This window comes from Trachurus japonicus, chromosome 6, assembly GCF_045865225.1.
Source record: "Trachurus japonicus isolate A0001 chromosome 6, Traja_1.0".
Lineage (NCBI taxonomy): Eukaryota > Metazoa > Chordata > Actinopteri > Carangiformes > Carangidae > Trachurus > Trachurus japonicus.
Genome location: NC_140912.1, coordinates 32,007,949 through 32,021,389, shown reverse-complemented (window position 1 = coordinate 32,021,389; position 13,441 = coordinate 32,007,949). Strand labels below are relative to the sequence as shown.

Below are 13,441 nucleotides of genomic sequence, written 5' to 3'. Positions count from 1 at the left end.
CCGCCAAAAACTGCAAGACGTTGCGTCTCTGTCGTCATCGTTTTCAGGGGAATTGGACGTCAACGGCTTCTCCATCTGCAAAGAGAAATGGTTTTTAGTCTCCTGGTTGAGACAGATGTGTTGTCAGATTGTATCATGGACTAACTCCTGTTGCATTGTGGGTTGATTGTCGCCGGGCTCTACGGTGGTGTTGCATTTGTGGTCTGTACCTCTGTAGGAACTTCTGAAGGCTTGGGCCACTTGGAGTTTGCACATGTTGCATTTCCGTCATGTTTTCTACATGTTTCATCATCATCTGATCTCCACTGGCGTTTTGTCATTACGTCATTCCACTTCCTTCAACAGTTGATTTCATATCAAATAAAATCCATATTTAGTTCATTTCAAAGTGCTGTATTTTCCTCTCCCTCTGAGTTTCTACCTGAGTTGTTGATCTAGAAGCAGATCATATAAGTTATATACCTAAACCACGTCAGTGTGGTTTCACAGCTCCTCTAACAGCAGGTTGGTGAGTCACGACGGTGTGGGGGTGGGGGCAGGTAGGTCAGTGTTGTTCCAGTCTGGGTCCTGGTGTCTGCTCCGTCCCCCTCAGCCTCATGAACCTGATCTGTCCTCCTGGTTAATGAGCGTCCCCCAGCAGCTGAGCACCGACACGAAGAGGAGCGGGAGGCCGCCGTCTGCTCGGGGTGACGGTGGTGGTGGAGGGGGATGGGGGCAGGTTGACATTTGTCCGGGCTCAGCTGTTCTCCCACTACGGGGATCTAGACCCCCGGTGGTCTGTGGTTCTGGTCTGACTCCCAGGTCACTGTGGACCGGTGGTTTACTGAGCCGACCAACTAACAGGCTGCAGGTCGGTGGCCCAGCTGCTATGGTAAAAAAAAAAGCTTGTGATAGCTATCCTACTGTCTGATGAAGAGCACACCTACACTTCTCGAAACGTACGTCACTACAGTAAATTGATACGCTGAGTCCTGCAGAGTTGCGAGTACTCTTGTTTTTTCTATTCAGCTGCTATGGTAACAACGGAGCGCCAGGCAGGCGGGCGGCCTCCGGTCCAGAACACACACTGGGAACGTTTACATTCACAGCTCAGTCCAGTCAGCTCCATCTGAGCGTCTCCTTGGAGTTTGGTCCTTGTCCCAGTTTCTACATGCAACAGAGAAAATCCAATAAGTGACGGTGTCCTCCTCCTCAGCACTAGGGGGCGATATGCGTCATTTCAGCAGGTTGGTACAGACTCTGTCCTATTGACTTTTCTGTCATGTAGTAAAAAAAACTGGATATAGAGTTGTCAACTGAAAATATCTATAGAAATGACTCGGGTCAGGTCGGACCACAGGCTTCCTTTTTTTGTCTTTTAAAGGTTCAGAAATGGCCGTTTGTCTTGTTTGTCGCGCCTCCTTCCATGAATTGCCACACGAGTTTACCCGAGTAAGGAAAACGAATTTGATTGGTTGTTATCGAGCGGGATATTCAATGTTTGGAGCGGGTGTGTGTGTGCGAGTCTGTTTAGCTAACGTAGCTAACTGTTAGCTAGCAGGCTTGCTACGTTATAGCTTGCTAACTTAGCTAGCGAGGCTAAGAGATGGAGCGCAGAGATCTGGAGGAGGAGAGAGGAGGAGGGACGGAGGAGTCTCCTCAGACGTTTGATTGACGGATGACGGATCCTGATATCATTGGCTGACGAATCGTGAGCAACGTGACGCATAATTCGTGCACCTGCATTATCCAATGAGAGAATTTTGCACAAAGTTTGGGCTACATCGTCTGATAGATGTGTGATTAAACTAATGTTAAGACCCATAGTGGGCTCAAATTCAATTTTCTTTTCTGAACACCTTTAGATATAACACATCTTCTCGCTGGCTTTCTTTTGTTTGGCCGGTCGGCTTCTCTGCTTCACTTTGTTTGTGCTGTCTCTACTGTTGTGAAACATGAGCACAGGCATTGTCCAGTTTCAGTCAGATTAAGGTGTAGCCTATATTCATGATTATGCTCTGGATGTGTTTGTCTCTAACCATCTCACACAGACCCACTCTGTCATTCCTGCATATTACTTTTTACTACATTGCACATCAGCATGTTGATATGTAAATTGTGTGACGATATTTATCCCCGGTGTATTTATCTTCCTTGTGATCTGGTGTTTGACATCACAGACACTGAGAAGCATGTGCTGTTGTGATGTGTGTGTGTGTGCAGCATGAAGACCAGGTCTAGTTGTTGATCCGGTCTGCAGAGCTGCAGGTGTGTCTGTGTAGAACCTGCAGCTGTGTGCAGACTGACTGTGTGTGACCGGCAGCAGCTGGAGACTGTGGGAGAGGGACCCTCAGACTGTGTGTGGTACCTCCCTCCACACACACACACACACACACACACACACACACACACACACACACACACACACACACACACACACACACACACACACACACACACACACACACAGGGCAGCTTCCACCTCATGAATGAATCACTCATCCTTGTGTTAATTCAGGCCCGTGGTCTGAATCACAGAGGTTTATTTGAGTTTTTTTTTTTTTCCTGGCTGTGTTTTCTGCCTGACTGAGCGGCTGACTTCACGCTCGAGTGCGCGGCTCGTCTGCCTCGCGGGCTGTTCCCGCTCCGCCGTCCTCGGTCAGCGAGGTACCACCGAGGGACTCGCCGCTCAAATCCGCCCGGGATCAAACTAACGAGCTCTGACAGGAAGCAACGTGCTACCTGCTGGGAACACGGCCAACACTTCCCCTGCGTTTCTCTCTCCGAAACGCCTCGAAGACTTGAACCCTCTCCCGCTGAGCTGTCGACACGGATCCGCTGCTTCCTGTCAGGGGTTTTCTCCTGGTAATGAATCGTCTGTGGCGGCGGGCACACAGACACACGGACGGACGCACGGCGGTTAAAGTGGACTTGAAACCAGAGATCACAGCTTGGATCAGTGTCTGTCAGCAGCTGTGTCCTGTGATCTGAGGCAGATTAAAGCCTGAAACCAATGGAGTTCACTCACCATGCAGACGAGCACCGAGTACTGTCAGATGTGTCGGTGGTGACGTTGTTCTCTTCCAAACCCTGAAACCACCACCTAGTTAGTTACCCCTCTGACCACAGCCCCCCTCATCATCTAATGCAGTGTTTTTCAACCTTGGGGTCCGGACCCCACGTGGGGTCGCCTGGAAGTCAAATGGGGTCGCCTGAAATGTCCAGTTAAAAAAAAAATTACTGATAAAAATATTTTTTTAAAGCCCCAGTACGGAGCTTTTAACTGGATACGCAAAAGTCTCCGGTTTCTGCTGATGTGTCTCTTCTACAACAGCAAATGAGCCCATCAGTGTGAAGATACGCTATTTCTAAGTAGTCTAATTCTATACGTCTGGAAGGCATGGTCGGCAAAACACCACTGCTCTTGTCCACAGGGGCCGCCAAAATCAACACTAAATGAATGGTCTGTACAGGAGCTTTAAAGCAGAACTATGCAGGATTTGGGCTGTAATTATTGTGGCTCAGACACTGTGATGGTTGAGTGACCTATTATGAGGTGAATGGGGTCTAGGCGAATGCGCCCCCCCCCCCCCCCACTGGCTGAAAACCGCACTTGCAAGATCAGTCCTCCGCCCTAGTGTCCCAAATCTCGTCAATGGATAGAACTATCGTGAGAAACTGCCTTACGGCAGTACGAGATAAGAGCGCAGATGACGTCATGCATGGCATGAATCGTGATTGTTAGCTAATGCTAACACGGACACACACACACCATGGATCTTTTATAAGATAATGTAATACATCATGACACACACACGCCTTCGCGTTTTGGAACCTTTATTCACGTGTGTGTCTGTCTGTGTTAGCGTTAGCTCTATGTTAGCGTTAGCCCAACGTTAGCAGGGCTTAGCAAACACCGCTCTCTACCTTCAGCAGCTTCCTTGTAAACACAAGCACGTGTAGGGGGTGGAGGGGGTGGAGGAGGTGGAGGGGGTGGAGGAGGTGGTGTCGGCGAGTTGTTTTTTTTTTACGACAGTGACATGTGCCTGCCAGAACTGTGGGGGAGCTCCGGAGAGGGAAAAAAAAGAGAAACCAACGAAGGAGCGAGCTATTTCCGGCCGACTTGCATAGTTCTGCTTTAACCAATTATTATTCTTTTTAAAATTATGATTAAAACTCCACACACAATCTTAAAAAACAGTATTCTATACTTTCACTTTCTTGAATATAAATCAAGTTCAAGTAAATTGCAGCATATAGCCTAAAAATATCTGAACTGGCGCATCTTGATTGACGGCCGCAATCATGTGATCCCGGGGTCGCCAGAAATTAGTGATGTTAAAATGGGGTCATGAGCCAAAAAAGGTTGGGAACCACTGATCTAATGCCTCTGTTTCTCCGTGTCCAGGTCAGCTGAGGTCATGCCGGTCCATGTGCTGTCGGAGGGGGCGGGGCCTGGAGCCCAGCTACCGGCCCACCTGACCAGAATCCACATCCCATGTCTAACCACCAACACCGACTGCTCCAACAAAACCGTCAAGGTTCGTTCACTCAGAGACTTTTAGCATCTTCAGACTGTGAAGAACTGATGTTTCCCTCAAAGAATGAATGAATGAATGTTGATTTATTTCAAATATTATAGTAAAATATAACAAGGCAAGGCAGATGTATTTATACAGCTCATTTCATACCAAGGAGCAACACAATGTGCTTTACATAAAAACAAAACATTTAACGGTAAGAAGTGGAAACGGAAAAAACAACAACAAAAACTTTAAAATTAAGATAAACAGCAAAATAGTAAAACATTGGAAACATTAAACATAAAAAAGCAAGAATAGAAAAAAAAATACACACACAAAACAAAGTAGAGCACAATATATGAGTTTGCAGTATGAAATATTGATTTGTATTAAAACAATTAAGAGGATTTACAGTGCAAATTCCAGATTAAAATGTAAAGTTCTTTAAAAGAGCTCAGCCTTAAGCATATGAACAGAGAAATGTTTTTAACCTGGATTTAAAAGTGCTCACAGTCGGGACTGATCTCAGTTCTGCTGGTACTTTGTCCCAGTTGTGTGCAGCTGGAACAAACTACAACAACTGCTTGACCATGTCTGGTGAAGCAGCATTTAGCTGTTGTCATAACAATACAATAAATAAAAAACTATTCAAAAAGGAAACGGATGAAGCCCATGCTGATCCGGTCCTACCTCTGTAAGTAAACTCAACTTAAAGGAGCTATATGTAAAAAATGTATGGCAAGTAATCATAAAATCACTGAGTATGTCATCAGAGACTAAGGAATGATGTTAATGTGAAAAACTGATCTCACTGATACCAATAGCACACAATAGTACAGACAGAATATTTCTAACACAAACATCAACTCAATCTCCCAATCACAAAGTCATTTGCATTATAGCATCAAGCAGCATTGTGGATCATGTCTGATGTTTTAACATTAAAAGACCTCACTATGACGGCTGAAAGAGAAAGAGAAGAGAAGAGCTTGAGGACAGATGTTGGAGTGGCTCATTTTCTTCTGGACACACACCAACTGTAGCTTTCTGCACAATAATCTGTTTTCCCAGTGCGTGTGTACAGATTTATCCACTTCATTTCCTTCTGTTACCACGTTGTCACGGCTCCGCTGGCTTAGAGACTGTGTGAGTGGAACGGGGAACCAGAGCCACGAAGCTGGAGCAGCGTGGAGGTTAGCGGTTAGCGTGTGGCTAATATCTGGCAACCTCAAATCTAGAGGGGAGGAGGAAGGGAAACAATGTGCTGCAGTGTTTTCTCAATTTGACTGCAGCAACAGTTTTGGCCACAGTCTGACAGACAGCTCCTTTAAAGGGATAGTTCAACATTTTGGCAAATTGGCCCATTGCCATAATCCCTATAGTCTTAGCAGTAGGTTTGTTACCTTTAATTGTCGGTGCAAGCTATTTTTAGAACGGCGGAGCAGAGCCGCAAGCTGCTCAGAGCGACGCTATGGAGGCTCATGGGATTTCTTGGTTTCCCTCATCAAACTCATCAAATACACAATCCAACAACTCCACAACGCTCTGGTGGACAAGTTGTGAGCTGCACATTCACCACGCTATGAGATAATAACAGACGTTACCAGACAGAGTTGTTTTAGAGGTAAATTCATGCAAAACCGCTGATGCGCGTTGCCTTCAGGGACAGTTTTTCATCAACAGTCTCTGTATTTCCCTCTAAAACAACTCTGTCTGGTAACGTTGTGTTATTATCTCATAGCGTGGTGAATGTGCAGCTCACAACTTGTCCACCAGAGCGTTGTGGAGTTGTTGGATTGTGTATTTGATGAGTTTGATGAGGGAAACCAAGAAATCCCATGAGCCTCCGTAGCGTAGCTCTGAGCAGCTCACGGCTCTGCTCCGCCGTTCTAAAAATAGCTTGCACCGACAATTAAAGGTAACGAACCTACTGCTATGACTATAGGGATTATGGCAATGGGCCAATTTGCCAAAATGTTGAACTATCTATACTATAACTATTTAAATCAGGTCTGTAGGATTCCTTTACAAAACAAGACTCAACAGTACTGCACCATAATGAACCATATTACCATTTACACTCAACATCTCCCTCTTCATCTTCTCTATATCTTTAAAATATAGTTGTTTTAAACATAGTTATGCTTCATTCGATTTCATCATCTTATCCATCTTCTCTGTCAGTGAATACATGTTAGCAGGAAGTAAATGATTCTTTGCTTTAGTTTCTACATGAGTTTGAGACAGAACGGTTTCACCTGAGTTCCAGCCGACGCTGCAGAAGGAAAATAACTCATAACATGATCAAGGTCAGACCTTTTTATTGTCTCCTTAAGATGCAGAGAAGCTTCTACATGTGTGGGAGGAAAAACAGATTTGATAATATCAGCAGGGATAATTTGCAGTAAGTGTGTGTGTGTTTGTGTACATGTTTGTTAAAAAGCCACTAATGTACTTTGTCGTTCATCTTCTTACCTCAGTTGTTAATCTGTGTGAAATTGACTCAACACATAATTCAGGCTTTTTGCCTTTTTTTTCTTGTTAAACTCCATTTCTATTCCATTGTTACTGTGTTGTTATAATGGCATCATTTTGTGGTTTGATTCCCATTTGTTGCAACTACCATGTATAGAACCTTTATTTTTACAGGTAAGTTGCAGACGTAGTATTTATCAACCCTGTGCAGCTTTGAAGTGGAAGTGCCAGGTGGAAGCAGATCAATACACTAAAGACTAAAAATACAGGAACTCATTTCCAAATATGTTTTTTTCCCCCATTGTCCTGAAAATAAGTTTTAAAATCCCTCAGTTTCCTGCTGTGGCGATGTGTTCCACAGGAGGAAAATGGCTTTTTGCCTTTTCGCTAAGCTCTGTATGAACTGAGGGAACGATGAGGTTCATAGAGGACACACTGTTTTACATGTAGAGAGATACATTTTAAATCAAGTTATACCAATGCAAAACATGAGAAAGTGCAGCTGTGCAGGAGAGGTTTGCAGCCTGATGAACAGCAGCCAACATCTGTAGAGGTGTTCATGTAAATGCATGATGCAAAAACTCAAAATCTTACCAAGAATATTTGTCTTATTTCTCGTCAAAATGTCATTTCTAGTCAAAACAAATCAAATTGTTCTTAAATTAAGACTCATCACATTAAAAGTAGTTTGTTTTTAGACACTTTTTACTTCTTTCAAGCATATTTTCACTTGAAATAAGTAGAAAAATCTGATAGTGGAGCAAGTTTTTCTTTCTTATTACAAGCACAAAAAAGCAGATTTTTCTACTTTTTTGTTGAAACCTCTTATTTTAAGTGGAAAGAGATTAGTTTTGACTTGAAATTAGACATTTTGACAAGAAATAAGACAAATATTCTTTGTAGTATGTCAACATTGTCAAGAAGAAAGAAGTAAGGAGGAGGCAGCAGCAGCAAGAGGTTTCCTGGTGTTGAACAAAAACATAAATCTGTCCTAGTGAAGAACCCCAGTTTTAATAAATAAATAATATAAAGATTTGAATCAGTTGTGTCAGTTTGTGTTTCACCCTCTGTGGATTCAGATAAGCCCCCTGTTTAGAGAAGCAGCAGTAGCACTGGAACTGAGTTAGCAAAAAAAGGGGAAAAAAATATTGTAGCCACTTAAAAAGATTATTATTAAGACATTATTCCTAATTCCAGGTTAGAAAATAGTTCACATTTTTCCTCCAAGTGTTTTGTTTACTCATGTTGAGAAAAATGAGTCATTAGATACAACAGCCATGTTTGAACATTACATCTTCATGACGGGGTTAAAGGTTCATCTTGTTAATATTGTACATGTATTTATTTAACCAGATAAAAGACCCATTGAGATCAAGACCTTGTTCACATGGTGACCTGGCCAAGAGAGGCAGCAGCACACGTCATAGAGAATAAAGACGGATAACAACAACAAAACAAACATTGGAATATAAAAGTTATAGTCACAGGCACTGTTCAAAGGATTTCCGTTTTTTAAGATGGAGTGGAAGGCTCTCTTTGAAATAGAGTGAGGGCATTGTAGTTCAGATTGAAGGGTTTCAGAGGGGGCAGAGAAAGTGAACGCTTTTTTCCCGTTTCAGTCCGAACACGATGAGCAGAGAGGTACAAAACAAAGGATTTACAGAAAGTGTTACTGAGGGATAATAAAGGACTGTATAAACTGTTGGTTTGCTGATCCTGATCCCTAACTTCGCCCCAGGTGTGTCGGTCAGAACACAGATGCTGACAACTCTTCTTAGTTTGACTGTTTAATTAAGCTCAAGCAACAGTACAGAACATGGGCATAGCTTTGTGTGAGTGGTTCTGTCCAGAAAAGAAGGAAGAAACATATTATCTGGCCCACATTACATACACAAAATATATTGACATACTGCACCTTTAATATTTGTAATAACATACACCTTTCTGTATATGCAGTGTAGCTAATTAGCATTAACAGTGCACTTGCTAACTTAATACAGGAAAATACGTAGCTACACATCCACTCCTAGCTAACCAATTAACAACCACATGTTTTATGTTAGCAATCAGCTCCAAGCTAGGTGGCTATAATTATCAACTTCTGAAAACAAAGGATTGTGAAATAGCAACATAAATAATACGACTTACAGGTCTCACGGACGCACGCACACAATTATGGTGAACCAATTAGTCTCTGGCAGCTTCTGACTGGCAGCCTCCGCGCTCTCTCTCTCCACTCTGCACTTTCTGCCGTCTTCAGGCGTGCGTGTGCTCGCTCCCGATGCGGTGCGCGTAACTGTCACGCGCATCTGCCTCTGATCACCGTCACGCGCCCAGAGTAATCAGTACTGGCCTACGGCCCTTTCGTACAGCCGCCCCCAAACAGCGGTAGCTGTTTGCACCAACGAAAGGCTAATCATCCTGGGAGGGTGTGGGTTGATCCTTATCATCTGGTATGGCTGGGAGGACGACCAGGCGGGCGACAGGCCTGGTGTAGACCTTGTCCTTTATCTTCACGTCAGCAGACCTCACATGACCGTCTGCACTGGTATGCACCTTGGTTACCCGTCCAATAGGCCAGAGTGCCCTTGGTAACTGGGGGTCTACCAGCATGACAACCTTGTCCTCAGCGAGGTTGACTCGGATGGCGTGCCACTTCTGGCGAGCTTGCATACCAGGGAGGTAGTATCTGATGAAACTTGACCAGAAATGGTCTGTCAGGATCTGAGAGTGTCTCCATCTGCGTCTGCTTAAGAGCTCAGTAGCTGGATACACTACCTGCGGAAGAGAACCGTCTCGCCGCCCCATCAATAAGAGACTTGGGGTCACAGGGTCTGGATCGGCAACACTGGACGATACATATCCCAACGGCTTAGAGTTCAGAAGGCCCTCCACTTCTATTAGCACCGTCCTAAGCACCTCCTCAGCCTGTGCCTGAGCCCCCACGGTCGTGTAGAGTGCCTGTTTGAACGAGCGTATCTCCCTCTCCCACACTCCTCCAAAGTGAGGAGCCGCAGGCGGGTTGAAATGGAAAGCTATCTTCTCCTTGGCGAGACTCTGCTGTAGTTCCGGCGACAGTGCTTCAAATGCCTCCCGTAGCTCCTTCTCCCCGCCTCGGAAGTTCGTTCCTTGATCTGAGAATAGCTCTGCTGGGGTCCCCCGGCGAGCAACGAACCTCCTCAGAGCCATCAAAAAGGAGTCGGCATCAATGTGGGTGAGGAGATCTAAGTGCACGGCCTGCGTGGTGAGGCACTTAAAGATTATCCCCCATCTCTTTTCAAGTCGACGGCCCACCTTCACCTGGAACGGACCAAAGCAGTCCATACCCGTGGAGTGGAAGGCTGGCTTGAAGAGGCGAAGGCGAGCGGCTGGTAGGTCAGCCATCTTGGGGACCACAGGTCTGGACTTCCACCGGTGGCACTCAGCGCACGTGTGCTGGTGGCGACGGATAGCTTCACGCCCCCTGAGGATCCACAGAGTACGCCGAATTTCAGCGAACACCCGCTCTGGCCCAGGGTGACGCAAACGGCTGTCATAATCCTGTATCAGGAGTTTGACGGCAGGGTGGCTGGGGTCCAGAACGATAGGATGCAGGGTAGCGTAGTCTAGCTCCACCGATCTCCGTAATCTTCCACCAACCCGGATGACTTTATCTGACTCGTCGAACTCTGGGGACAAGGTAAGTAAGCGGCTACTAGACAGAACAGGCTTACCGGCTCTCAAGAGGCGCATCTCATCTGGAAAGCTGTCCTGTTGGGCTCGTTGGACGATGAGGGTCTCTGCTTCCTGGTAATCTGCGGCTGTAGGACCGCTGTGATCTGCCGCCCCGTGAAGCTCCTTCGCAGTCATCTCTACGAGCTCCCTCCATGTGCTGCACTTACTTGCGTCTTGGGTTCGGGGCTCCCCCACTGCAGATGTGACTCCGCAGAAGGTCGACTTCCTGAGTTCCGATACCTCTTCCTGAGCAGGAAGGGGAGGGTTTCCTGGCCACTCGTCCCGGGCTTGGAGGAGGAATGGTGGGCCCTGACTCCACCTATTGGGCTCTGCAAGATCTCTCAGGGTCTTTCCTCTGGTGATATCATCTGCGGGATTCCTTGCTGAATCCACGTAGCGCCACATCCGGAGATCTGTGAGCTCCTGAATTTCAGCCACCCTTGTTCCAACAAAAACTTTAAAGCGGCAGGAATCAGACTGCAGCCACATCAGCACAGTTGTGGAATCGGTCCACAGAGTGATCCCACTGATCTTCAGGGTGAGCTCCTGCTGAATCACTGTGGCTATCTGCGCTCCTACCACCGCTGCACACAGTTCCAGTCTTGGCATGGACAGGAGACGTTTGGGTGCCACTCTTGATCTTGCCATGAGGAACGCCAGGTAGGTATTGCCCTGGTTGTCCCCTGTCCGCAGGTATGCCACAGCCCCATATGCCTTCTCGGAGGCGTCACAGAATATGTGGACCTCACGCGTGACGCTGGCACTGTCCACTGCTTCTGGGGTGTAGCACCTAGGCAGGCTGATGGATGGTAGGACGTGTAGTTCCTCTACCCACTCGTTCCAGGCATCTAGAAGCTCTTGGGGGAGGAGGGGGTCGTCCCATTCTCTGTTTTTGTCCCAGAGTCGCTGGACCAGAACCTTGGCTCTGGTTGTATAAGGCAAGATGTACCCAAGAGGGTCGTACTGGCTTGCCAGGACTTTATACACATTCCGCATGGTCGGCACCTCGCACTCCACTGGCCGCTGCTTGTACCCTAGGCTGTCTGACTGGAAGTGCCAACTGAGCCCGAGCGTCGATTCAGGGACCTCTGCACTATCCTGGGTGAGCCAGAGCTCCAGGCTATCTGATCTGGCCTCCTTCGGCAGGTGACCAACGACGCTGGGGTTATTGCTGGCCCACTGGCGCAGCTCAAACCCGCCGGAGGCTAGGAGGGTCCTCAGCCTGTCCACGAGCTCCCTGGCTTCCACTGTTGTTGGTAGGCTCTGGAGGCAGTTGTCCACGTAAAAACATCGTTCCACTGAGGACCGGACGCTGTCTCCAGGCTCACTGTGGTCCAAAACGTGCTTCTGAACAGCATAGATCGCGCAGCACGGGCTACAAGTGGTACCGAATGGTAGTACCTGCCACTCAAAGACATCTGGGGGGTCGTCTCTTCTCATGTCACGCCACAAAAACCGCAGTAGAGGCCTATCTTCCGGTAAGAGGCGGACCTGGTGGAACATCCCTTTAATGTCACTGCTGATGGCCACAGGATGTTCCCTGAAACGAAGCAGCACGCCCAGGAGTGATGCGCCTAGCGTCGGTCCAGGCAGGAGAGACTCGTTGAGGTTCAGGCCCTTAAACTGGTATGAACAGTGAAACACAATGCGGTTTTTCCCATTGTGGGTCACCATGTGGTGCGGGATGTACCACGATTCCCCCTCTCCGCTGAGTGCATCAGGCTCCAGTTTGAGGACTGAGCCCGCATCGACCAGCTTCTGTATCTCAGCTTTGTAATCTGTGGTCCTCTCTGGATCCTTGGCCAACCTCCTCTCCGTGCTCCGAAGGCTGGGCATGACTGCCTCCTTGGTGGCATGGAAGTGTGGCATGTCCCTCTTACGGAGAAGTGGTGTGGCATAGCGCAGTACTCCTTTCACGTCCACACGGGTGGTCTTCGTTTCAAGTAGGTTGACCGCCTCTTGGTCCTGTCTAGACCGGGTCACTACTTTCTCCTTCCTATAGGGCAGTATATCGAGCTGCCACAGCTTCTCAACATTTCGGAGGAGCTCCGTGTTGGCAGGGACTGTGGACGTCAGGAGACACTGCTGCGGCCGTAGTTGTTGCTCCACTAGCCGTGCCGGGCCCTGCAGCGTCCAACCCAGTCTAGTCCGGATGGCGACTGGTCCACCCGGCGGACCCAACTTCACTGGCTCGATGGGGGTGATGAGATGTGGGTGATCCGCACCAATGAGGATGAGTGGTCTGGCGTTCTCAAACTGCTGGAGGGAGAGACCTGCTAGGTGTCTGTACCTTTTCTGGAGACTAGCTACCGGATAGGAGTGGTCAGACAATCCCAAGCGAGCAGCTGTAAAGGCTCTGTTAATGCAGAATCTCTTCTTGGGTTGTGAGGCGGGAGATACACTGAATGATACAGCCGCCCCCCGGAGGATCTGGACGTCCTGACGGATGGTTCGAAGGGCGAGATCTTCTGGCGTCCCTTCTAGACCCAGCTTCTCCGCAGCAGCGGAAAGGAGCATTGTGCGCTCGGACCCATCATCCAGTATGGCGTAAGTATCCATGGCGCGCTTACCGTTACGCAGGATCACCTTAATCACTTTCAGCAGCACACGGTTGCAGTCCGTTGGTCGATCCAGGTAGAGTACCTCGGTGGATGTGTTCACAAGGCAACTTGTCTCTGTTGACTCTTCCTTAGGCGCTCTGCTGTTAACCTCATGGAGTACTTGCAAGTGCTTGCCTTGGCAGAGGCCAC

The 13,441-nt window shown here is 47.5% G+C and overlaps 1 protein-coding gene across 1 annotated transcript in view; it reads left to right on the top strand.

Annotated features, from left to right (window-relative positions):
- pot1 (protection of telomeres 1 homolog) overlaps positions 1-13,441 on the top strand; it is a 107,923-nt gene that overhangs the window by 22,430 nt on the left and 72,052 nt on the right. The window contains exon 2 of the mRNA XM_085780190.1: positions 4,388-4,520. Coding sequence (XP_085636316.1) covers positions 4,401-4,520 — 120 coding nt within the window. The 5' untranslated portion in view covers positions 4,388-4,400. The remainder of the gene's footprint in view (positions 1-4,387; positions 4,521-13,441) is intronic.